General features: G+C 41.9%; 1 protein-coding gene across 4 annotated transcripts; it reads right to left on the bottom strand.

The window, feature by feature from the left end:
* Positions 1–540: 540 nt before the first annotated feature.
* On the bottom strand, positions 541–26,973 carry PTP4A2 (protein tyrosine phosphatase 4A2). 4 transcript variants are annotated; one of them, XM_028739010.2, is made up of 6 exons: positions 26,950–26,973; positions 12,487–13,145; positions 10,164–10,256; positions 6,000–6,130; positions 4,876–4,950; positions 541–2,886 (listed from the first exon to the last, which is right to left on the bottom strand). In XM_028739010.2, the coding sequence occupies exons 2-6, from the start codon at positions 12,580–12,582 to the stop codon at positions 2,778–2,780; spliced, it is 504 nt and encodes a 167-aa protein (XP_028594843.1). In that variant the 5' UTR covers positions 12,583–13,145; positions 26,950–26,973; the 3' UTR covers positions 541–2,777. The 4 variants fall into 4 exon arrangements, with proteins under 4 accessions (XP_028594843.1, XP_028594842.1, XP_028594841.1 ...); XM_028739009.2 differs by lacking the exon at positions 26,950–26,973 and adding an exon at positions 26,698–26,718; XM_028739008.2 differs by lacking the exon at positions 26,950–26,973 and adding an exon at positions 26,327–26,590.

Raw genomic sequence — 26,973 nt, 5'->3', positions numbered from 1 at the left:
CCACAGCTCAATATCTCATTTGCACACTGCTCTTCATGCAAGGTGCCAAGGGCACCATTCATGTGACTGTCCTTTATCACAACCATCATCTTAACATTGTATTACCAGAATCACTTAGCAATATGAATCAATCCTGGCCTCCCCAAACTCAGTCTACCCAGTACATCACACTGGCTCTGTCAGTACAGGGGATCATTGGGCTCTTGCTCTTGACAAGCCAGCATGAGGCCAAAGCCTGGACCTGAGAAAAATCTGATGCTGATCATGGTGCATTTCATTCCTAGCTTCCCAGATACCAAGAGGCACAGCAAAACATAAGTGCTCATTCCTGGATCAATTTTTGTCAGACTGCATACCTGACACACACAGCTATTTGTCTGAAGAAAGTATCTTGTACCAGTTTGGCATGGTTATTCTACTAAAGTGGTGCATACAAACCCCCTCTATCCCAATTCACAGGACCACCACCCTCAGGTACTTGCCCTGACATACCACCAGAGCTAGTAGTTGTAAACAAAATTCACTGAGAACCAGGGAGGAGACTTTATACAGTAAGAACTTTATTGCACTGTGTTCCAAGTGCTGAACCAGAAATGTTTGTGCCTGTTGAGCCTGATTCACAATGAAGCTCTAGCATTTCTACTCTATGACAGAACGTGCATCCCTGTGCGCTTAACCGCCCCACCTTCTCAGTTCTGTTAAGGTTGCAATACAAGCTAATATACTGTAATACATCGATGTGAAATTAAAAGGGGGAGAAACAAAACTATACATAGGAAAAACAAAAGTAATCCACTTGTTCTACAAGTCTGGGGCTGTTTTATATTTGGCTACAACATCTTAAGTTGTAGCTTTTTTTAAAGCAAAAAACTCTTACATGTGTTGTAGAAGTGAGACTAGTTACAAGGACAATTTGTGCCTTTATGTGCACTAGGGCAAAATGGGACAGAAGATGAGGAGGAAAATTCAACAACCTGCTATTTTCCACATTTCTTAACCTATAATCATTGTTCCAGATAAGCACTCTTTAACGCACAGTCCATGGTACTATGATCACTTACATGTTTTAAATATAATGCCAACACCCACCCCAAATATATGCCATATTTTAGAGGAAAGATGGCATTTGTGGCCAACAGTTTCAGACTTAAGTCTATTAAGCCACCCACAAATTAAAGTGATTGGCATAGTACCATCACAATTAGATTGATTTAAGTCTGTATGGAGCTTTAAAGACTGTGATCCACTTTCTGAACTCAAAATGTTTAAAGGGAATGTTAAGTGATCAGATGCAACGCAGAAATAGTGCCCTGTTTAGAAGGTCTGTAAGGCCTTGTCTATACCCACTGAAAGAGCTGCTGAGAGTGACTTACCAAAGCCTTTGACACTGTGCAAGAGACTAAACTGCAAGCTAATTCATAATTTTAAGTAGCCAAACAAATTTTAAAATAGAAGAAAGGGACACGGGTTCTGTTGGCACTGCAACTGTGGACCCACTTTAGCCAAAGCAATTTCCTAGAGAGGTCACCTAAAACTGGCTAAGCACAAGCAATGCTCTTCTGCCCTTCTGACCAAAATTCAGGACACATTCTCCGTATTTATTACGCTCTGAATACAGCATATGCCTATGAGGCATTGGTTGTGTGCAACCAGCAAGGCTCCCTTAAGAACCTGATGAAAAGTCAGAAACAAGGCAATCAGTGGTTACAGTAAACTATACATGAGCCCAGTCTGGAAAAATACAGGCATTGAGAACTCAAGATCAAGAGATGCCAATGGGCACCAAAGCCCTATTAGAACTAGACTTCATTCAAGTTTATTCCCTTCAGAGAGGCGAGGATCATTCAGACAAGCAGCACACAGCCTTCCCATCCAGATTTTATAACAGGAGTTGTTTTAACCTTAATCACACACACATGCCTATTCTCTTCCTATGCTGTGTCAGTTTTTCTGCCTAAATGGCAGGAAGCTAACGTCCAAATTATTTAGAGAATGTTGGTGGGCAACATTTCAGCACAGAGGATCCCATCTGAAATACCTGCTTAATGCGTGTGATTTGGACATCCACACATGACTCTTTTAGCGGGATCAGATCCTCAGTTACAGAGTCCCAAGGGTTACAAAGTAGGCCATCCTTCATTTCAAATGACTGTTTACATGTTAACTGAATGATAACTGAAAATGTTCAGTTAAGAAAAGGACTTTCACCCATTGTGATAGGTTTACCAAAAGCAACTCTCCCCAAATGCCTGTCAGCTGCAAACGCAATGTACAGCACTTCTTGGAACACCCACTTGGGATTAAGGCTGCCAACCACATACTAGCTATACAGGCGCTCCTTAAATTCTGTCTGCCATCTTTCACCAGTAAGAGGAATAACTAGTACAAAACTAAAAAATAAATTTGGGCTAGGACCTAAGTGAGGGATACTGTCCTGCTCCAATGGTTTCTGCACAGTCTGATACTCTGGTTTTCCTTGAGACATAGAATTCATTTTATTAATTTATCTCTCTCCAAAAAGTTAAAAATACAGAAGGTTCAAATAATGCTCATCTCTTGGCAGATGTTCAGACTGCAACATGAGAAGACAATTCTTCACTGAAATGTTTACTTTTAATTTTATTTTTTATCACAATCATCATCATTGGGACAAAGGCAGAGGAGCACCCACTCCACTACGGTAAATATGTCGTTCAACTCCAGAATTACATTTCCAGGTTCCACGAGTCCAAAAAGACAGCCATGATAGCGTCAAGACTTCATGGAGGGCCACCCCCTTACTGCATAATGCAGTGGCCGTTGGCATCTCTGAAGCGTAATCGCATCTTCGGTCGGTATTTCTCAAGGTAGAGCAGTTGTTTAGAATTGAAAGCTCCCCTCCTCTTCCTGAAACAGAAGCACATCCAAGACATTAGATCTCAAGCACATACACTAAATGCATTTCTCCAGTTGGAGGCAGCAATACCAGTTGCTCTGGTGCTTGAATTCTGCTTGCTGGTTTCCGACAGGCAACTGTTGAGCCACTGTGAGAGTAGGATCCTGGCATCATCCAGCAAGTTTGTCTGACATTCTTAATAGACCTGCACAGACCTCCAAGCCTGCACAGCTCACACCTAACTTCCTATACGGTACCTCTGCTTCATTTCAAGCTTGGCAGAAGGCAAGAAAAAGAAAACAGGAGGTGCATATGCAGATGAAACTGGATCTATAAATTATCAGTAGGACTGCAAGCTTTGATCAGTTTAATAGGTTGATCAACAAAAGCTTTAGTTAATTAAGACAGAGTTATTACATTACTGTCACTCTTTCTTTTCTGCAACGTTAGCCTTAAACCACAAAGGAAAAGCTCACTGCAGCTCCTCCCCATGCTAGTGTCAGTCTTTGGAAAATGCATTAAACACTGGCATGGAGGTCCACAAACTTGTTTGCCAAACACAGGTGTATTTTTCATTCTGATGAGATCCCCCCAGACCATATATTGAGCCTTAAGGAACTCATATGGCCCCAGGCTTATCATGTTACCCGGTGGCGTTGGAAAGATATGGCTCCTACACCATCAAGGTAACCCAAGAACCCAGCCTAAATAGTGACGGCCAAATTCTAATCTGTGAGGAAAATTAATAATATATTATTATTATATATTAATAATATATTATTCAGGTTCAAAATCCTACTCAGTTTATGGAACTCATTATGTGACTTTGGGTCATTCACCAGTGTCAGACATGATAAATCTATGGTTTGTTGAGATGAAAACACACTCCAGTGTACCTTGGGCTCATGCACTCCCCTTCTTCCTCCTTTCAGCATATTATTAAAGTGTCCATTACAGTGGTACCTCTGGATGCGAACGGGAACCGTTCCAGAGCCCCATTCGCATCCTGAGCAGAATGCAACCCGTTTCTGCGGGTCGCGATTCGCCGCTTCTGCGCATGACATCATTTTGAGCATCTGCGCATCCGCGAGCGGCAATACCCGGAAGTAACCCGTTCCGTTACTTCCGAGTCGCCATGGAGCGCAACCTGAAAACGCTCAACCTGAAGCGACTTTAACCCGAGGTATGATTGTTTAAATATCCTGGTTTAATTAATTATGGTTTGGACAACTCAATTTGCCTTAACTGGACAAAACAGGGAACTGCAGTTTAAATACACAAGCTGAAGCTTTAACTTTAACATGACTCCCGATATGACCTTTCAGCCCAGCCTACCTAATAGAGGATAAAATGGGGTGGGGAGATCATGTGCGCTACTCTGATCTTGTTGGAGGAAAGGTTGGGTAAGAATACAATAATCAGTAAACACAGGCTGTATTGACATGCCTATCTCTGCTCTGAGGTGAACTCATCAGGCTACAGTTCATGTGGAGCGAAGTGTCTCATTAAAATAAATAAAGAAAAGCATGATGTGCCTAAGAGCCATCTACCTCGTATTTTAAAAGCAGAAGGAGGGGGCTCCATTACCTGCTAGCCCCCCCCCCCCAACTCTGGATTCCTTTGGAATGACTGACTTCTACTAGCTGGGTTGTAGCAAAGCAATGTCTAAGATCAGCAGTGCCAGCCAAGACAGGCTACATTTATTCACTATTCCAAAAGACTTGGTCAGTTTCCCAATAAAGAAAACGGGGGGGGGGGGGCAGTTCTGTAGCTTGCTTGTTCTTAAGTGAATGTTATATCCAAGTGGCCCAAGTCACAAGCCTAGCTAATTCTGTCTAATCACCACCCAGAAGGAGGGACTGTGCCTAGGCCTCAAACATTTTTGTATGTCACAAGCTCAGCAATGCTATGAGGAAGCAGCAGCTGCTAACCAACCTTGTGACAGGAGATTGCTCAATGCAAAGAAAGCTATAGAAAGTGAGAAGAGGGGCAACACTTACTGTCTTATAAACTGCACAGCGTCCTCATACTTCATTCCACATTCAATGAGTGCTAGGGCAACCAGAACTGGGGCTCTGGAAGGAGAAGAGAAATCAATACAAATTTAAACTAGGTCCAGTAAACCTCTCAAAAATAGATCCAATTAGTGCAGCCATGGGCCCAAGACTGCTTCTCTCTCTCTCTCTCTCTCAGCTACAGAACAATATTGGCCTGCTTTGTTTAATGCTGCGTGCAGTATGAAATCGATAGCTTTATGGGTGCCCAATATAGGACAGCAACACTGTCTGCATATTTCAGTTAAAAAGTTTATCAACTATAATTGAGACTAGATGGGCGATGCATCTTAAAGAAAAGTACCTGCCACCTGCAGTTTTTAAAAATACTTTAAAATATTTATTTTAAAGATTTTCCAATTAATCAAGGGAATATTTAAGGTCAAAATGTTTTGATAAACTGATCCATTGACCAAATGTTAACAGTCCTGCTGGCAAAGTAGCTCAGGGCAGCAGTTCCTGGCACTCCAATTTTAGCAAGTGCATTGTTTCACAATATTGATCATGTTGAGGAATGCAATTGCAATTAAGAAGGGAGTGCCAGCAGCTATCATAAGCAACTTAAAAATGACTGGTCACTGGAGAGGTCAAATCATCAAGAGCCACAGCACGCACCAGCAGATTACAATTCTTACCTTGTGCACAAGCATGATTGCAAGGGAAGCAATTATCTACCCATTTACTATTTTGCAGCTGTCCTAGTTTTGGGCAGCTTGCTTCAAGAGTGCCTAAGCCAAACTTAGTGATTTAAAATGTCTCCTCTTAAAAACCCAAGGGCCTATTCTTCTTCATGGTGTAAAAAACTTAAAATTTAATTGCAGTGCTTTACAATGCAGCATGGGGTTGGTGTTAGATGAGAACTATCCCTGTTGATTTAAGAGTCTTGAAAAAACTGCTGGGGAAGAGGACAGCAGTGTTTGAAACCAATGAGTCAGCATCCTAGCAGACAACCAAATGTGTCTCAATATACTGGTGGGTTTGTTGTGCTACAGACCTCAAATCACAGGTTCAGCTGCAAGAAACAGGAAATCCTGAAATCAGCCTCTCCAATCAAAGAACAGGAAGTTTACCTTCCAAGCCCTGCAACACAGTGTACAGCAACGCAGCAGCCAGGTTCCTCACGAAATTTTGTTTTCAAAAGGTTAAGCCAGTCATCCACGATTTCACTTGGAGGTGGTGCTCCATCATCAAATGGCCAGTCCTTTGGAAGAAGGAGACAGAACATGTTACTTCCTCTCAGTATTCAAAGCATGGTGGAATGCCACCCCACTTCTTTTCAGAAGACCCGTAACCATCCCATTTCTCGGGCAGATGCAACAAGTCTGCCTGAATCATTGCACCTTCCTTTTCTCCCCTCCCATTCTAGGCACTGCTACCACTAAAATGTTGTACCTGCAACCTGTATTTATTGGATTTTAATTGACTATCCGTGTGTTGTGTCTGAATTTTTAAACGAAGAGTGATATAAATATGTTTTACAATAAACAAAACAAATTTGGCAACTAATTATACCACTTTGGCAATAACAAGGGAAAAAAGCATACTCTCACTTTCATGTGTGTGACAGCAATACCTTGAATACTGAATATGATATCTGGGATATCAGTTGTAAGCGTTTATGGTCTGCATTTTATTGTGGCATCAATACACTGTTTTGATGCTAATTTGGTTCATATAGTATATTTTTAAAAATATTTTATTTATAGTACCTTTAGTGTGTACTGCACTTTACAAAATACAGTGGACACTCGGGTTGTGAACGTGATGTGTGTGGGAGGCACGTTTGCAACCTGCAGCAACGCATCTGCGCAGGCGCAGGTCACGATTCGGCGCTTCTGTGCATGCGCAAGTGCCAAAACCCGGAAGTAACCCGTTTCGGTACTTCTGGGCTAGGCGCGGTGCACAACCCAAAAACATGCAACATGAAGCGTCTGTAACCCAAGGTATGACTGTACATAAGGAAAGATTCCTGCCTCAAGAAGCTTATAATCTTAAATTCAACATGGGGAAATCAAACACATGGAAGGGGAGGCAGGGATAAAAATGGAAGCAACATACAGTTGTTTCAGTTGCACATGTTTAGGCTGGGTTACAGTACAATGTTGAAATTAAAGGGCTGTGCCAAAAGCTTCAAGGAAAAGGTGAGCTTTTAGGAGTGATTTGATGATCATAAGGTAGCACACCTCTAGGAGGTAGTTCCAAACAGTACAGGGCAATAAGGAGAAATGGCTGGTATCTTTTGAGGGACAGGAGACAATGTTCACATGGCTCAGGGTGAGAGAGTTTTATTGTTTTAGCCATAACAAAATATTTAATATGTTATCTGTTTAAGTGCAGTGTAAGTTAAGGAACATGATTGGCAGCCCCCCTCTTCTCATGGATTCCTATGAAAAAACATTATTAGATATTATGTTTATGAAGGACAATTGCCCGGAATTATGTTGTTGTTGTTGTTGTTGTTGTTGTTGTTGTTGTTGTTATATATTATTATATATTATTACTGCTCCTTCCTCTCTCTTCATACCCCACTTTTCTTGCTTTGATTTCTTCTCTTACTTTTTAATAGTTGCCATTATTGCTTTTGCTTTATTAGAAAATGGAAACCAAAACTTCAAAAGTGAATTTTCACGATTTGGAGGGAAGGGGAAGAACACCACCCTACAAAGGTGTTCTGAGCAGAAGGGGCAGAGACAGAATGGGTAGAATCCTCTTAGAAAACAGGAAACTTAGAGGTGGCAGGCTTGGAGGAGCCAAGGCCATAGACAAAAGATATGACCCCAAATAGGGCAGAAAGATAAAACATGTCTTCCTTTGAGCACCCTGAGGAAAGATCCATTGAGAGCTGAAAGGAAAGAGCAAATCCTTCATTGTATCTCTTCTGCTGATATGCCTGCTCAACGGAACAACACGTTATCAGCATGAAACTGTCAGCCACTGATCACAGTTCCCAGAATAGACCTCAAGCACCACAATAAGACTACCAATGCTGAGACTGCAAAGCCTGGGGTTTTTCACAGGTTAACAGCTAAACAAGGCTTCCACTGCAGCAGCTTATCAGGCCAGATGCCAGCACCAGGGGGACTTCCAATGGGCAAATGAAAGGAAGTACAAGAACTGACATTCAGTGGTGGAATCACTCAAATGAAAAGTTCCCCCTAGCAGACATTCAGTTAAATTTGATTAAGCATGGCCTGATCCAGGAAAGCACTGAGTGCTTCTTTTAACAAGCCAAGTGGCACTGAGGAAATTCCACAGCTCAAAAGATCAACCCTTTAGATTAACAAGCCCTAAAAGAGTCTAGAAGCATAGACGCTGCCATTCATTGCTACTGGAAGTAATATTTATATTGTGCTACATTTGCTTCATGTTTATTTGCCTTCACAACAAGCCTGTGAAGCTGGCCTCAATTATCCTAATTTTACATATGAGGGAACTGATGGTGAGTCAAAAGGATTTGCCAAAGGCCACACAACGAGTCTCCTAGATCGAACTTCAGCTTGTTCAACCAAATCATTCAGCTTATACTCCGCTCTCAGCTTGTTATCGCTCAGCACCTAATGACAGCAGACATGCATTTTGGGCCAATCCTGATCTCACAGCAGCCTCAGGAAAGTCTACTGTTTTTCAAAAGTACACTTGCTTTTCTGCAGGCACTATATTGCAGAAACATTTTCAGAAGACAATTCAACCTTGTCTTTCCTAAGCCATGTCTGCTGTTTAGACAAGCTATTTTTAAAATCAGACACATGAACCTGTGAAGTGTCAGCAGCTGGCATGGAACAATGCCAGCATTATCCACCCCACCTCCCTTGCCTTTTCCTGCATTAAATGTATTGAACACTACCAGTTCAATCAGCTTATGTCTAATTCTGATGACCTATTACCATGTGTTAGGGTAGAATAAGCAACTGCTTTGTGTGTCCCATCTCCTAAACATCTCTACAAGTAAAGTCTGGACAAACATTTTATCTTTACAACCATCCTTTGAGGTAGTGTAGCTATCCCTCAGCCAAACTTATCTCACAGGATGGTTGTGACACAATTGTTGGAAGACTAGAACATCTTGGTGGACAGCTTGATTTTTTATTTCCATTTTCTTCTAACAGTTTTTTCAGGTTTTGCTGGCACATTAAGAGCCCAGAGGTAAGTCAAGGCATTGGAAAGATCTGGGCAGAGTTCCTTATCCTGTGGAACTGGTTTAGAGATAGTCCGCTCAGAATGGACTGAACTACTGCTGCAGGCAGTGGAGGCAAGGGTGGGGAATGAGGTATACATAGCAAGCTATTTGTTGCAGTTGCTCAGATCAAGGACACCATAAGTGGCCATTCTTCTGTCACACTGGAGAATACAAGGGCAAGAGGAAGGGCTGGCCTACAGTCCCAAGATGATGCTGTTGACCTCTAGGAGAGAGTAGTCTGAGTATCAGGCAACATAGATCTCTCTCATCACTACCTTTTCATGCTGCAGCAGAGATTATTTTCCAGGCATTGCTTGACACAAGAGATGATATTGGCTGTGACTTCTGGAGAACCTGCTCCCTTGCAGGCCTTTGCCACCTGGCCTGGGAGGGAAGGGCCCTGACCGACTTCAGCTACAAAAGCTGAGGCAGATGAACAGAATCTTGGGTTGGGGTATTGTTTACGGGGGTGGTTGTTGGAAACAAGCTGGGAGGTGGCTCAAATGTGAGTGGAAGAAAACTCTGGTCAAATGCTGGTGAGGGCTCATCATCAAGCCTACCTAGTGACAGTGAAGGCAGCAAAGAAGGCTTACTTTGCTGCCTCTGTAGTTCCCCCAGCCCTGAACTACTTCAATTTACTCTCTCTCTCTCTCCTTCTCCCAGGACAAAATCATTTTCCAGCCAAGAAAACATAGTGCTGTGCTCACTTTCTCATGCACACACACACTTGTTCCTGGCTTTAAAGCTGAAGGCGGATGGGTATCCCCACTGGCAAGGTTTATCTAGTTAACACTCACAAAAGTCTATCTTTAGAGAAACACAGAGACATTGGAACTCAATCCCCCAAACTGATTAGCCAAATACTTGAATGCACCTGATATGGCAGGACTGTAGATTGCTCAGTGACCCAGAATCCATGCCCAAGTACTGCACAGTTCCACAGCTGCAGGCTAGCCCAGACAGTGCCATCTCACTAAGAAGCAAGACCACTAGGCAGTTCAAAAAGACCCACCATTTTCTGCTGAATCATAATTCCCTCTCAGAACTTTATACTCACCAGAACTTGAATTCCTTCTTTTTCAACTGGTGCTTTATCATAGGTAGCATCACAGACACGCACCAAGGTTGTCACTCCATACTTCTTTAGCTCCTTTTAGAAAAAAACAAAGTCAAATCAACTTTTCATACCAAGTGAAAAAATACCTTTGCTTCCAGAGGCATGCAAAGCTGTATGAATAACTGATGACAGGTGACAGCCTGGGGCAGCCTTCCAAGGAAAACTATCTCTTCCTTGAGTTACTGCTGCACATACTTCAACTGTCCAGAAACAGCAGGGTGTAAAGGAGGATAAGCAGAAAGGATGACCTGCCAATGGAAGGATCCACAATGAAGCAATGGGTGTGACAGACTGAGAAGTCAGTGAGCGTCTTCTCTTAAAACAGCTGGAACTACAGAGCTCTTAAAAGCCTTGGGGGCTGCACAAAGCCTGTTCCTTTCTCCTTCATTATTTAATTTGCAACTGGTTAAGTTTAAGTGTGCAAATTTTGGGTACTCTTTGGGTTAATGTAATTGACTTTGCATTGCACACTATTGCAACAGTGGTACTGTGAATCCATTTCTTGTTAATATTTGTTACCATGGTTGTTATCTGTATATTTTGAAAATCTTTGAATAATAGTATTTATTTCAAAAAGTTTAAATCTGCAGCACAAAATCATCTAAAACATAATCTAAAGCATAGTAGGTGATATCCAACATTAATCATACTAGGTTGTATCCACCAAGTTCTGCTCAGAGTAAATCCACAGAAATTAATGGACCCAAGTTAGTCATGACCACTCCAAGTAAGACTTAGCTGGATACCATCCCATTTGTTTAAGTAGCACCCTTGTCCTTAAATTGGAGGCGAGTTATTCAAAACAAGAGGGAGAACATACAGTAGCATAAAAGAAAACACAAAATTTAACACTTTACAAGCTAGAAGAGAGGTAAGTACTGAAAAGTATTACTTGTAAAGTGGCCCAAACAAGAAAAAGGAACACAAAGGCAAAGTGGAACAGCAACGTTAGCACCCCAATCTTATTTAAATGGAAGCATGTGGTTGTCTGGGTTATGTAGCCTCAGACATTTCTGGTCTAAAGGACAGCCTTGTTTTCTGGCTTCCTGGAAATGCATTACAAGTATAAATTCTGAAGCACACAAACACAACTCTGGTTTAGTTGCAAAACGTGAAAAGAAAACAAGCTGAACTTCAAAATCCCTTAATTTACTTTTAACATACATTCTGCCCACAATACACACTGAGAGCAAAATTCCCCAGTTGTGACATCACCCTGAAGAACTCTCAGGTGATTAGTCACCCCAAATTTATTAGTGTCTGAATGATTCCTCAATTAAGTCTCACTGATTAATTCCAGTATCTGGTGTAGAGGCTATCACAGGATGAATGAAAAGAGAGAGGAGGACACTTTGTACGTCAATTTTGTACGTGCAGTCTTGTGCCTTCTAGGTGTATCAATACATTTTCCAAAATCGATTTTAAGTCCGCATCATGGTAACGGTTTCATAATATTCAACATGGTGATATACTGAGAATCACAATGTTTGTGTATGTGCTATGTAAACAATCATGAAAGACCATGAAGCCGGCCATTGCTTCTCTCATGATTCCTGCTGACTCTGTTGACTGAGGTAACAAAGTTACAGACATGGCATATCAATGGCCAAACTATCCCTGGACTAGGTGTGAACACTGTATTTATATTCTGGCCTTCCCTGCTTTCATATTTCAACTTCATGTGTTAACTTGTTTCAACCCACATACTGTTGTGGGCTCCAGGCAAGGGGGTCTGCTTGAAGAGTGCCTTTTCTTGGGGGTAACCCTACAGGAAGAGAGGTGAAGGGGGAGAAAGACTAGCAAGCAGACCTAGTGCATGGGGATTCCAGAAAGAAATAGGTCATGCAAGATATGAGTCACTGCAGCTTTACACTCCAGAAATCCTGGGACTGCGGGTTTTGGATAAGAGTTCTACAGAATTTCTCTACTAGGCCCTACTTTAGTCCCACATTAATCAAGAACTTACTTTAGAACTCACCCAGCAATTTCTATGTCTGTGTATTGCCAGGGAAGTTTGAAAATATTGGGCAAGTTACCTTTTAGCTATCATCTGTTGGAATCTGGTCTCAATAACTGCAGGATACAGTTGTCTACCATTACTGATCTTTCCACTGAAGAGTCCTTGATAAGCTTCCCACTTCCACTAGGCTTCCCGGAAGAAAATTTGAAAACCACTCATCTAGGTAGACTACTACATTGGCCTGCATCTTTTGTGCACTCTTTGGCTGCCTGTTCAAACATACAATACAGATAGCCTCCTTACCTCTGTGAATTTGTTGAGGGTTGCATTGGTTGGGTTGTGGGTAATTAGGAAGCGCATACTCTCATAAGTAATCTCCACTGGAGCGGGACGGTTCATAGTGGCAGGAGGAGTGATGGGGCCAAAAAAAAAAAATCAAACCTTGCAACGTTTCACAGCAGAAAACATTTAAAAAATCACTAAAGTGTCTCGGGATAGATCAGAGCTTTCCTTGTTAAGTTCTTTAAGATGATTCTTCACTTCAAGAAAAGCAGGTTTGCTTAAAACGTGCTGCACTTCAACTTCAGCCTCAATTACTACAGGCGGTTCTCCTCAAGACTCTGCCCTACTACATGCACAAAATAGGCAGCCTTTATTACATTTAGGCACTGGTGAGGCACAAAGAAAATTTAAGGGCAGATCTTCTTTCCACTTGTGTTTGGCCAAGCTTTGCTTCTCTAGTGTCACCAAGAGGAAAAGGTGTCCAATGTGCAGAAAATATCCCCATATATTTGAGGCTTATGTCTTGGTGTCTGGAGTCTTCAAGGCAAAGTTTCGTTATGGCACGTAGGACCCTGGCCCCCAGCTCACTTGTCAGCCAGGGTGCTGTGCTGGGCCCGGCAGAAATCTGCCCTGACGCTCAGAATCGCCATAAATGTGTGACGTGGATTCGAATGGAAAACCTAAGAGAGGGGGAAATATTCATGTTTAGAGACAGCTGTGCACAGATTATATGTACAGAAGCATCAAAACACCTACAGCATTAAGATTTCAAATGGCAAACAAGTATCTGAAATTGCTTTAGTCATAGAGTGAACAATATATATTAACGAAGTGAAACAACATTTCTGTGATCTGTATGCTCATTCTGATTAATCAAGGCCAGCACTCATATTACTATCTGATCCTTATGCCTTGTCTGTTATTGCAATCCTAGGGTTTCCGGATCACACACAGCACTATTTCCCCTGCATGCAGATTCAAGCAATTATCACAACTTAGTTTGAACTAGTCCTTAAGTATGGCAAATATGACCCTTAATACATATCAAGAAACAAATGCTATCCATAAAAATCTTTTACCTTTCATAAACTGCTTGTGGAAGATTCGGTTTCAACTCAAACATGTGAGCTGAAAGTTTCATTAAGTGCTCTGTTTGCCTCAACCACATGCACACAAGTCGTGCCAAAAGGAACTTGAAAGCCAAGAGCAGTCCAGTTCACATTTTCACAAGGCAAATTGTTCCGTGACGCACAGTATAAAACAAATACCAGGAAATTATAACCTGCTCACTTCAGTGTTGATCCTTACCAAGGTTATGACGTATATCAGCTAAGACAATGCACCAAGGAAAGGATTTTATGTAGCCTGGTTACATATTCCCGTTAAACATTCAAACAGTATCCTCCTCCACACTATTCTGCATGGTTAATACAGATGAGTTTTGTCCTGGAAAGGGCTACCAAGCATCCACATCAAATTACAAAATTTATTACATGTGAAAATTACTGTATGTTAGTCCTCACAACATGGGAATTCCAAATAAAAATTTCAGAAAGGCTGAAAGCAGCCTAATCTCATGTTCACCTGTTGCAGAAACAGAACTGTGTGGGTCTTTCCCTTCTAACCTTAAAGAATGACTGGTTTTCAATGCTGAAAGGAAGATTTCCAACAAGCAGCTCCAATACAAGAAACCCACGTTGTATGATAGAGGCTGCATATGCATATGCATCTTTCTGTCTCAAAGCCTACTTCCAAGGCAGGGAGTGAGGCAGAGCCCCACACTCAGAGTCCATATTATTTAGAAGCTGCTTAGTAGTTTAAAAATCTCTTAAGTGGTATACAACCTAAAACAATACACATAATTAAAACAAAAATATAGCATAAAACCAGTAAATCATTAGTGCAAAAGCATATAAAAACAGAGTTCAATCTTTTAAGCCAGGGAACAAATCACAGACAGTCCATCACCCTACAAAGTCTCAATGCTACCAGGTCCTGAAGTTGTACAGAGACATATAGCCTGCACTGTAGTAGGAAAACTTTCTAATTTAAAGGGTATGGAATGAAAAGCATCTATTTGTCAATTTAGCACTGGGGATTCAATTATGTAAACTTGATGCAAGAGGGAATGAATTAGTATAACTGCTGCTGTTCACAGAAGACACTGAAGCCTGCATATAAACAATGCTTGCTGTGGTTCTCTTCTGTAGTCTCCATGGGGATGAAATTTCTCATGGGTAGCAACCAAGCCTAGACTATGCACCTACTCTTCAGTTTCCTCAGCTGTGCCTTTCCAACATATGACAGCAAAAAATTCACCTGTGGAATGCTGAGCAAGATGTTCAGCAAAAATGAATGCAAATCCACCTGCAACTGTGTCAACAACTATCAGAAAAACTTAAATTTCGTTAGTTGTAATACTTTTTTAAATTTTTACATGAGACTTTATCAGGTATCATGGTCCAACTACTATAGAACTCTTACAAGCTAGGTAAGGAAAAGAACACAAAGGTAGAAACATTTTAAGAAATTGAGTGTGGGCTATTTAGAGGCACAGATTTAACATGAAAAAATGTATTGTTCAAACCAGGCTTTTAGAGGAATTCACAAAGGTTACTATATTTTAGTAAACTGTCTACTAACACATACAAATAAAAAACCACTTTTTGTGGGGGGAGTGGGGGGAGTGAGGAATCTCAAACTTTAGAAAATGGAATTTGAAAAAAAATCAAATGTTCCAGAATTACAGGTTGTTTTTTAAAAAAAGTATACATAGATGGATGTTCACAGGAGTACAAAAAGGTCAGTGCCACAAACACAGTAACTTCATTACTGGCTCCCTTTCACAGATCCTATCTGATCAAAACCTTTTTTGGCTCAAATTGTCACCAATTTACTCTTCACAGTTTTATCTAATGAACATTCAGTTCTCAACTCTTCCCTTCCGCTTTCAAACTAAGCTTGTGTTTGCTAGAATTGAGGCCAGAAGGTGTTTTCACTGGCAGAGCTCAGTCCACAAACTTGTGAAGTAAAGGTGTTTCTAAGAAGTAATCAATTGTCTTTTTATTCCTTGGCTTCACAGATGGTCATTCATGGTTTATGAGGCTGAGTGTGTGGCATTTATTTGAAGGCTTCTTATTACATTGTAACTAGGGAACTCTGATTTAGTATCTGATAACAAACTAGAAAAATAAGCCAGGATTCCTGATTTGGTAACATATATTAAGCCAGAGTTGCACTTTTCAAACACAACAGGGTACTCTAGCTCAATACAAGCTAGCATCTTTGCACCAAAGCCAGCAGGAGAAGGGAGGAATGCAAAGCCCTGACCTTTGTTCCATCAACCATGGTTTATGAAGCCTTAAATAACAGCCCAAACCAGGCCATTGAGTAACTATGAGCTAGCCCTCAAATAGATTTCACATGGCAGAAGCAAAAATAACAGCCAGCTAGAGTTATTTCACACCTTACCGTCTGACGGCCTTAAGGAAAGGAAAATGTACACAGAAAGAGGTAGAATCTCCTTCCAAAAACAAAGACTATAGTCACACAATACAGACAAATCTACTGACTGAGGTTCTGCCTTCATTTACTGGATCTTGATCAATGTTAAGATGATAAAAACAGCAGAGCTTTGCAAAACAAAGGTGGCTTCTGGTCCAGATGTACTAGGTCTAAGAACTGACCAAAATCCAATCAATACAGCATGAAGCATGCCCAAAAGTTTGTTTGCAAATCTGGGGCTCTGAGTTAACAACTGGTCTCCAGGGGAGGGGGCAGTTTCTAGTCACCAGTGGTGACTAGGCAACATGTTACCAAGTAGAAGAATTCTACATTATGTACTCAAAAGCAGGAGGGCAAATCACAGAAAAGATTCTCCCAGTTGTCATGTGTGCCTTTATTCACTGTCCATAGAATTTTAATAAAATACAATTAAAAAAATTAACTCAGATAACAGTGGGCCACTGGCATGCCCTTAGTCACTCCTTTGCAGGTTCTTAATTGCCTCCATTAAGTGATGCTCCAAAACAAGACAACATTTTAGTTAAGTTGTCTGGGTCAAGGACAGAGGTGTGCTCAATCACCTAACTGAGGTCTAGCCTTCCCCGCACCACCACCACCTGAAACGTGTGAGTGGAGCTCTGGAATATTAACTGGATTCAACTGGGAAATCTTCTCCTACAGAATGCTACACTTGAATCTTAGCATTATCACAACATCAAAACCATCACTTGCCCTGCAGTTACAGAATATGGAAACAAAAAACAGTCTGGTGTGCCCATTAAGCAGAAGAACAAAAGCTGTTGGGAGCTTGGCCCCTCTTCTCTTCCAGCTAGAATAAACAGGTACCAAAGAACTTTGGGTGTTTTGTGTAATACTTCGTGGAAGAGATCCATTTTTATTTCCTTTTTAACAATGAAAAAACCAGTAGTTTTGTGTGAAGTCATACAAAACTGAATGGAGAGGATACTGGTAAGTTGCTTACATCAAGGGAAAGTTACCAGATCGTCTTATTTCTGCACTCCAGGCAAAGCTCTCCCAAATAAATGGGAATTTACTCCCAAGGTCTAGATATTAAGCAAGCGATTGCACAACTGAAAATCTGTATGTGGGTATCAACTCCCTGGCAATGAAGGTTTTAAGAGCAACATAGTTCCTACTGACAAAGTGTTCCTTGACTACCATCCTGGATTATCAAGCCAACTTTAAGAGCAAGAGGTCTTACAAAGGTATTAATCCAGAAAAAAAATATTTGCAGCTGTTTAAGAGCATCTCAAGTTAATTCTCTTTCCTGCCAAAACCACAGAACATCTTAAAGTGACATAAAATAATCCACATATGCTTGTCAAGTCAAATTGTTAATTCTACCCACTTATTAAAAATCAAAACCTCTTGATACTCAAGTGTAAGGTAACAACTACTTAACATCCAGCTATTATATACATGCCCAAACCTTACTTCAGGAATATATCAGAAAAGCCTCAAAATTAACTCAACATCTTAATTTGTCCACCAATTAAAACTGACCACGCTAAATTAACTAATGCTTTAACTTATTGTCCTACTGATGAAACTGAAGGGAACTAGCAACCCTACCACAGTCTCCCAAGGATAAAGAGAGATTTATTTTGCTTTATTATCCCAAAGACCCCAAGGCAAGTTACAAATCTGGGTTCAGCCCTACTACTGAAATCTAGGACTAAGCGAGAGAATAAGAAGTTTGTTTGGTTGTGAGGTGGGTGAGAATATATTTAGAAAGAGGCTATAAAAGGATGATTGAACAGAACCAGAAGTGAATTTTGTGGGAAAGGACCAGGTTGCACATTATATGGCATGGGGTGTTTAATTTTTAAGGAGAAAATAGTGCTAGATCTCTGGCCTATGCAACAGTCATGCCATATGCTCTCCAAGTGTGGGAAGAGAGCAAATAACCTGTAGTTCAGAGTCGGGAAAATGTGTTATCAACATGCACAAAGGCACCTTCTGCGGAGTCCAGTATTCAGTCTAGGAATGCAAAGCAGATTCCAGGTTTCATCCCTATTGTGCCCTAGAACAAATGAAGCCTAAAACAGGGCTTTACTCTTTGTAGACTGGTTTGTACACAATAAATTTATGTGCACATGAGAGCCTTTTGCTGCCTGGGAAGTAGCAATTAAAGAACAGCATGTAGTGAAGCTATACATAAATGGCAAATGATAATACAGGCCCAAAAGAAGATATCGCACACAGTTTCAGAACAACTAGAGTTCTGTAACACTAACAAGCAGAGTTGGGGTGAACACAAGGAAGTTTTGTAAACTGTGATTTAGGGAACCCAGAGAAGCTTGGGAAGGGACCTGAATAATTTTTACAAACTGATTGAAACTTTATATAAACGTGGCCTGGCAGGCCATTAGTCTCATCTCATGAATCACAGATAGCAGAGTCCGAGATAAAGCAACCTGCCAACAGCCTGGCACTGGGCTTACAGCTGTCCAGGAGAGATTAACCAGGATCACTACAATGGCATCTAGCTGACCCATAAACTTTTAAAAGTAACAAATTCATCTGTACTAGATGCCTACATTTCTGATTTACCCAACTTTTAGTTCAGTTTCCTACTGCAAACAGAACTAGTCCAAAAATACTCCCTGTCTTTGAAGACCCCCTTGCAGCTTGCATTTCAGCTTGTTGCCTTCAGGACTGAGGCCATAAGACGGACTGCACCAGCTGTACCTTTCCAGGACTGCAAGAGACATACTTTGGAAAAGGTTATTTGGATCACCTTTCAACATAGCGTAGCACAACAACATAGTACAAAGCAAAACCTGCTAATTTGTCAGACATTCATCAGAGATTACCCTCCAGTATAGGCAAGCAACTTCTTGTAAGATTAGCTTATCTGAACTCATTTTACTTCTAGCTGAATTCCACACTTGATTATTTTTCATATGCTTAGAATGAACTGCCATGAAGAGTAGTGTAAAAATTGCTTTCTCAAAGCAGCAAAAATTATTTGAGGGACAAATCTCCAAACGTTCCTTGTTTCTTAAAACTAAACTTGTAATAGCACAGAAATAAGAGAACAGGTTTTGGAATGTTGTTAAGATATAATTTTACCATGATCAAATACTGTCACATCTCAGCAAGCCAATAATAAATACACGCCAGAGTCTGCCAAGATTCTGAACAGCAGCCAGCTTTTCAACAGTTTCATGGTGCTGGTTAACATGGACAGAGGTGCCAGCTCTTTGTCCATTCATGCAACCATGCACTTCCTCCTCCGAAGTTCTTTTATATGCCTTATACTGTATAATGCAGTTTGCTCACATTTGGGAACAAATTTATCTTTTCTCTGTTCTTCTCTCCAGAGGTCCAACAACTTCCTGCACTTTGTGTGGACATGGGTTGCAAAGCTGCAGGCCTATGCCCTTGAGAAACTCAACTAACACTGCCTATTAATTTCAATGTAATTTTGTGGTTTGATGTAATCCTGAACAACTTCCATTTCTACTTTTCTAACACTGCACTCTCTAGAAATCTGCTACCCAAATACTACCCAAATCTTAACAAAGAAGCCCTTTTGCAATAACTTAACAAAAGCTACTGTTAGTTGCTTGGTCATCTTTAACATTATTGTTCAGTGCTTTTCCTCTAGAAAAAAGGGTGCTGGTACTCACCATGAAGTTGTTACAGTAAGTGCCACACTTTTAAACAGGGCTTTTATTCTAAGGGAAAAGGTGCCAGCAGTGCGTACCATTGAGTACCCCCCAGAAAAAGTACCATTCTTGTTCATTCCCTTTTACAACCTTGGAACCAAAGCAGCCTAAAACATACATATGCTCATTTTGGTGCCAGAGATTAAAATGGTTCTACACAAAATCTACACCAGATTAAAGCTTGCAGTTCTATGAAAAAAAATATAAATATAACTGCAAGCTTTAATCTGGTCAATCCAAGATGCAAAAACCTAATCCTGGTGCTGCACAGAGAGTTTAAGGATTAACAGCCTGAAAGCAATTACAAAAAAATATAATTGAAGTGCTGAAAATGGAAAGCAATGTTGTCACAAATGACCAGATACAAATAAATGTTTTCCAGCTGTGGCTAGATCTGCCTGAAGTTTCCAGGCAGTGCTATCAAATTTCTACAGGTTTTGATAACCAAGTGCCCTGAATTTTTCAAGTTTCCAGGCCCAGAGAGAGAGAGATGCCTGTATACAAAACACATACACATTAAACACAGCCTTGTCTTTAACCATTCGCTTGGCCAACATTGGTGCTTTCCTTCAACAGATTTGACTGGCAAAGCTGAGCAGTCTTTCTGCTTTACCACCATGATTGGTTCCCATACTGACTACAGAGGAAGTGAAGCTAACCAGGCTAGCAAAGAGCAACACTCTTCCATGCTTCACCTGCCAAGGAGGAATGTCAGTTACTTTTATAAATAAAAAACAGGTGAGTGAAACAAAAACTGGCAGGCTATTGAAAGCTTAGTAACAAGGGCATGTGATCCCATTATCCTACATGAGTTCTTGGACAAGCATTTCATTCCCAACTGCTACCAAGTTCATCAATGGAACTAAGTAGATATCCACAGTAGATGGCGCATAGGAGGATGTGCACAAGAACATTTTCTACTGCAAACTCACCATCTCACCTTAAATTTTCACTGTGCCCACTTCCTTCCCATTACAGTCAAACCTTGGCTCCTGAACGCCCACGTTTTGGAACGTTTCGGCTCCTGAACGCCAAAAACCTGGAAGTAAATGCTCTGGCTTTCGGACATCGACCGTCCAATGCAACTTCCACTTGAGTACAGGAAGCTTCTGTAACCAATCAGAAGCCGCACCTCGGTTGGTGAACATTTCAGAAGCCGAACGGGTTTCCAGAACGTATTACATTCAACAACCAAGGTTTGACTGTATCACAAACTCCTCATTCACCTTTACAAGCCGTATTCTGTGCAAACTCCACAATATTTCTAACAGTCTCAGGTTACTGTCCACTTCAGTCTACCCCTTAAATACTTTTAACGTGAGTAATCTAGAGTGGCAAAGAAACATTATTTATACCGTATAGACATGCTCTTTCTACATCAGAGTTCACCTCTTTTGGAATCATGGGTACATTTACAAACCTTAGAAACTGTAATGGGCACTATGCACACACCGCAGCTTAATCAACTGGCTACAGTAAAATGCTTCTTTCACATTTCAATGGTCCTTTCAGGCACCAGGAAAAGCATCAGTGTCACCTACGTGTGTCCACAGGTGTCATACTGACAAGCACTATTTTTCTCAGATTCCCTAAAAAGGCCAATTCTGAAGTGGCCTGAGATCCAAATTCTGTTAGTATTTATGAAGTGCCACCCTCTCTCTCTCTGATTCAAAGTACTATGTAAATAGCATGCCTTTTGGAGCACTCCAGTATTTATACCAAAGTGACGACGTACAAAATAATTTAGTTACACTTTTTAGGTTAATTGACAAAACTCTCTTACAGAGGCAGAGAGTTGGGAAAATTGGGAAGCACTTGCTGCATTTTTATTTCATAAACTGATTCTGAAATGTGCAGCATTTTCCATAATTTAAAAAGTAAGAGAACACAAATAATTCTCAAAAGTAAATTAAAGTTAAAATCATTAGAAGATAGCTGATGGATTCCCAATTTTACGCTTCCAATTATGTGAATGTGTTCCCAGTTACATTTCCAATTGGAGGGTAGAATATGTAGGTGGATGGAAAGTGTTGTTTTTATAAATAGCCAATCTTTCTACAGTCAACATTCAAAGCCAGATGTCAGCTTCTAGCAACCTGATGACCCACCCACAAGCTTCTATGACCTATGTCAACAGCAGTTTTGTTTACCCAAATGACTAATTATTTGATGTCCTCCAGGTCACACGGAAAATTAAGTTAGTGCAATTTATTTTCAGAAAGCAAGTTTACTATAAGGAACTTATAGCAGGGTGATCAAACCCAAAATATTATTTTAGGGGATAATATTTTTATAGAATGGTGTTATTTAACATAGTGCTATGTTAGACCAGACTGCATCCACTAATTATACTAAGTCCATTTATCCCCTCATTCTGATTATCAGAAATGGCCAGCCAGATACCATTGCACAATCAATATCCACTCTATTAGCCTACAACATCTGGTAGTTAGAGATACTTTAAAGAAAAAACACGCACAGACACACAATTTGCACTTCTGGCTATCACTATTGGTAGTCCACAAAATTATCTAAATGTGGACACACTATACACTTCTACAGAGCAATTATGTGGATTTAGAAAGAATAAAAGTTTTTTCTTGAGAATGCAACCTGGTCACTTGTTAAAAAAATAAAATTTCTCTTCACTATAGAAACATAGGAAGCTGTCTTATAGCAAGAAAGACAACTCTTTCATCTAGCTCTGTACTGCATTCTGGCTGGCAATAGCTCTCCAGAGTTTCAGGCAAGGTCTTTTCCAGCCCCACCTGGAGATGCCAGAGACTGAAACTGTTACATCTACAGGCCAAACATATGTTCTAAAACTGAATTATAGTCTGCCCCCTGTCTGTTTAGATTTGTGCTGCTGCCTGATCCCATGTTACTTTACTTCTGATGTTAAATCCCACAATTTCAGAGGAGCTTCTTACTCCCAAGAAAGCATAGAGAATTGCAGTCATCTCCTCACAATATAAAAATATAAGAAGATGAACAGTAGTGTTGTATGATAACTGAGTATGTTTTCCCCACCATTCTCTTTTTACAAAGAAAAGCAGCTTCTTATAAGTGAGTAAAAAATCCAGTTTTAATAAATATTTTTGCAATTTAAATTCAGATTTAATTTTAGACCAGTGTAAATGTAAAATAAAACATTGTAGCTGAAAACTAAATTTGGTAAAATCAGATTTGTTTCACCTAAATTGGTCAATCATTTTTGTCCACCCTTTTATAAAGCATTTATCAGTAAAGTGTCTCTGTCAAAGTCACCACTTTTTTTTTAGTAAAACTATACCACAATATCAGAAAAGATGCAAAAAGAATCAGTACATTATATTTTATTGCTATGGCTAGTGGCTGATGCAAATAAAGATTCTTCTGATTCTGATGCTAAAAGAAGCAGGAGCCTAAAGAGGTTATTTTTAATTTGAAAAAATTACAAGCAACACTACAATCACATCAGCTCTATTCCTTAATAAGGCCCCTCAACAGTTAACTAGTACAGTGTTCTATGGAAGGACAAAGTTCAAAATGTGGACAGTACACTGAAAATTATTCACAAAGTGTTAGTGAAAACTGTTTCAATTTAGTCGTATCTAGACATTCTATAGCTAAACCACGGCATGCTCAAAAGATTCCTCCTCACTACCACAAATAAAATCATCTATTAGTTTGAGACCTCAACTCCCACCTCTTGTAGACTTTCCAACCCCACAGAAGTCTAAGTGAAGATAACATTTCTGCACTTTGAGTCACATAGGGAGGTGCCTTTTTTCCCTTACTACTGCAGTTCTGAGTCACAACCTTCCCTGTTCATTCAACAAGCAGAGAGAATGTTCATACTACAACTTGCGAAAAGTGCTAGTCTGCTCACAGGTACCCAAAATTACACACACATAGTTATTTCACATGGAAAAAGTGGTTTGTAACAAACCATAGCCAACGAAACCCAGGGGATGCCAGCAGATTTCAAATGTCAAGGGCTGTCCTGTGCTTTTATCTCATACACCCCCCAAGAAATTTATTTCCAGCACAAAGACTCCCCTTTTAATGATTTAACTAGACTATGCTTCCTTACACCATCTTGGTCTTTTATCACCTAACACTTCCTTGTTGTACTCCTTCACTCTAGATTTGACTATTCAATGCAACCTCACTTCCCATTTATTTCCCCAGCAACCTCTGCCTCTGTTTCTTTCTGTCAAATCTGCTCCAGCTTTCCTTGATAAACCTCTAAACTATGTGGTGGCATGCATACTCCAGGCTTTGTCCTGCACTCCATTCCAATATACCACCACCTCTTCCTACACACACTCATTCTTCTCCTTGGTCTTTCAACACTGTCAGTTCCTGTAAATACCTTTCTCAACATCTGTATTTCCTACACAGTCCTTCCATAAACCTCCACTTAGCTTCCAAATTATTTCCCCAAGCTATTGGAACATCTTTGCAGCTCCAGCCTTGATGCTCACTTGCATAATCTCTCCTCCTTTCTAGAGACTTGTAGGTCCCCCTGGGAGACATTCTTCGGTACACACCCACTTCCTCCATTCTTCCACAGGTCTGATCCTAAGGCTCAGTTTTATGTTGTTACTCTCTTACTGCTTCTACCTAACCTGCAATTTTCCTTGTAGCATTTCCCCATCATAACATTTACTGATTCCTTGTGGTCTAGCAGCCCCTCCCTTTTTTCCCTCCAAATTACGAATCCTTCCTTAAGCCTCCACTTTTTTGTCTAAGTATCCCCCACAACACCATGACCCTCCTTTACCAAGTTTGTACATATGTTTTTCTGGGCTACTCAAAAAAAAAAAATTATCCCACAAGAACAAGAGACAAAAAGAAAATCATTCTAAAGATAGCATACCTATTATTTACAAATGTTTATCATCTATTGGGGTATAATATTTATTAAAAATTCTATAATGGTTTATTTGGCACTGTGGGTTAAACCACAGAGCCTAGGGCTTGCTGATCAGAAAGTCGGCGGTTCGAATCCCTGCAACGGGGTGAGCTCCTGTTGCTCGGTCCCTGCTCCTGCCAGCCTAGCAGTTCAAAAGCACATCAAAGTGCAAGTAGATAAATAGGTACCACTCCGGCGGGAGGGTAAACGCGTTTCCATGCGCTGCTCTGGTTCGCCAGAAGCGGCTTAGTCATGCTGGCCACATGACCCGGAAGCTGTACGCTGGCTCCCTTGGCCAGTAAAGCGAGATGAGCGCCGCAACCCCAGAGTCGTTTGCAACTGGACCTAATGGTCAGGGGTCCCTTTACCTTTCGGTTCCTTGGAGAACTTGTATTACTTCCAAATCCAAAGTTTTTGCTCCTTCAGACTCCTCCCTTCACATGTTGCTAAAGCTCTACACTGTTCCAGTACATTTCCTTTCCATGATGACCACTCTTTTAAAAATAATCTTTTAAAACAAAGTACTGCCCCTAGGCCAGGCCAAGCCAGCTTCACCACTCCTCCACAGATCAACAACTTTGCCCATCCTCCTTCACAACAGAGCAATGAAGCTCACTGGATGTTCTTGGGCCAGTCACTTCAGCCTAACCTACTTCCCAGGGTTGTTGTGAGGATGAATTAAGGAAGAGAACCATGCATGCCACTCTGAGCTTCATGGAGAAAAGGTGGGATATAAATGTAAAAATAAATATATAAGAGTAACCAAGAGGTCTGAAAAGACTATTCTTCCCTCCACCAAATCAGGCCTTCTCTTCCCTTTGGCCTACCCCATTTCTGCAAACCTTCCTGTGGTATTCCCATTTTTTCCTCACTGCATCCCCTTAGCAATCCTCCCTTTAACCGTACAATCAATCTTCCATCCCATGTTATAAGCAACCACTAAAAAAAAAGGCTTACAAACGTCAAGAAGAAATATATGACTATTATGGACATCTCTCTCCACACACTCGAACAGGCCAGGCCCCTCCTCTAGTTCAGCTTCTCAGACCCAGTCCCAGACATCCCCCCTCTGCCAGCACCCCAGCCTGCCGGCTCCCAGTGTCTGCCTTAGGCTTAGCCACGCTCTCCTTCAGACGCCGCTTCCTCCTACTCCAAATTTCAAGCGTGGCCCCATTCACTGCAAGTCGCACAACCACCAGAGGAAGTAGCGTATGAAAATGGCCCTTTCCCAATCCCCATGCCCTTTTAAATTCCGCATCCTCCCCATCTCCTTTCCCTGCCAGCCTGCCTCCCATTCTTCCCCTTAAACCCACTCACCACCACGGAAACCTCCTAACTCGAAAATCCCAAGGGTGGCTCTCCCTCTCTCCACTCAGGAAAATTCACAGCGCCATCAAAAGAAAACTGAAGGGCCTGAAAAGGGCCCTATGCAGATCCACTGTTGACCCTCAACGCTCACCCCCATAATGTCTTGACCTCCCTCCCACCCTTTCTCCCCCCACCCCACCGAGCAGCTCCCCAGTTCGCCACCCCGTCCCCCCCACTTCCTTCCCCAGGTAGCCCACAAATACCGGGACACCCCCCCATCGAAGTAAAGGGTCTCAAAGCGGCGTTCGCTCCCCGCCCTACGCCCCCCGCCTGTGCGGCCCTCCCCCTCGTGCTTCAGCCTCCCCCCATTCTCCCCCCCCCCCCGCGCCTTCATCCACCCCTCCCGCAAAGGCCCCGGCCACCGCCGCCTCCTCGCCGTCGTCCTCTCACCCACCGAGAGCATTGAACGTCCAGGCGCGGAGCAGACCGGGCGCCTCCCACACGGCCCGGGCAGGGAGGGCCCCTCTACCTGCGTCAACGCGCGGAAGCGGGCCAGAGCCGCGGAGGGGGAAGAGGAAGAAGGGAGCGCCGCCGCGTCGTCGTCGTCGCCACCGCCGCGTAATCGAAGCCTCCCAAACCGGACCTGACCGGCAGCCGACGCGACGCGCGATTCCCCCTCAGCCAGCCACACAAGACAGACAGGCGGCCACCCGCCAACCACAAGGCCCGCCGAGAGAAAGGCCCCGCCCGCAGCCCTCGCGCAAGCGCACGAGGCACCTCCCGTCCCCGTCGCGCGCCTTGCCACAATGGTACCGTCCGGCTCACCTCACGCCACCCTCCCCCCCTGCACCGCGGCGGGTGATAGTACAGGCTTAGGCGGCGCCGCCGCCGTTCTTCTTCGGCTCTTCTCCCTCCATTTGCGGTGGTCTGACGCACAAATGAAGCTGCCCCTCTCTTTGAGAATTGTCCACGCCGCCCCCTTTCAGGAGAATGGATGCGGCGCGCGCAGTTCCCGCCCCGGCGTGACCCAGAGTGGTACGGCCTGCTCGGAAAAGAAAGCGCGCAAGCACTACTCACATCTGCAAGTGTGGCAGTTGGTGT

This window comes from Podarcis muralis, chromosome 7, assembly GCF_964188315.1.
Source record: "Podarcis muralis chromosome 7, rPodMur119.hap1.1, whole genome shotgun sequence".
In the NCBI taxonomy this organism is placed as follows: Eukaryota; Metazoa; Chordata; class Lepidosauria; order Squamata; family Lacertidae; genus Podarcis; species Podarcis muralis.
This window is presented reverse-complemented; position numbering and strand designations above follow the sequence as displayed.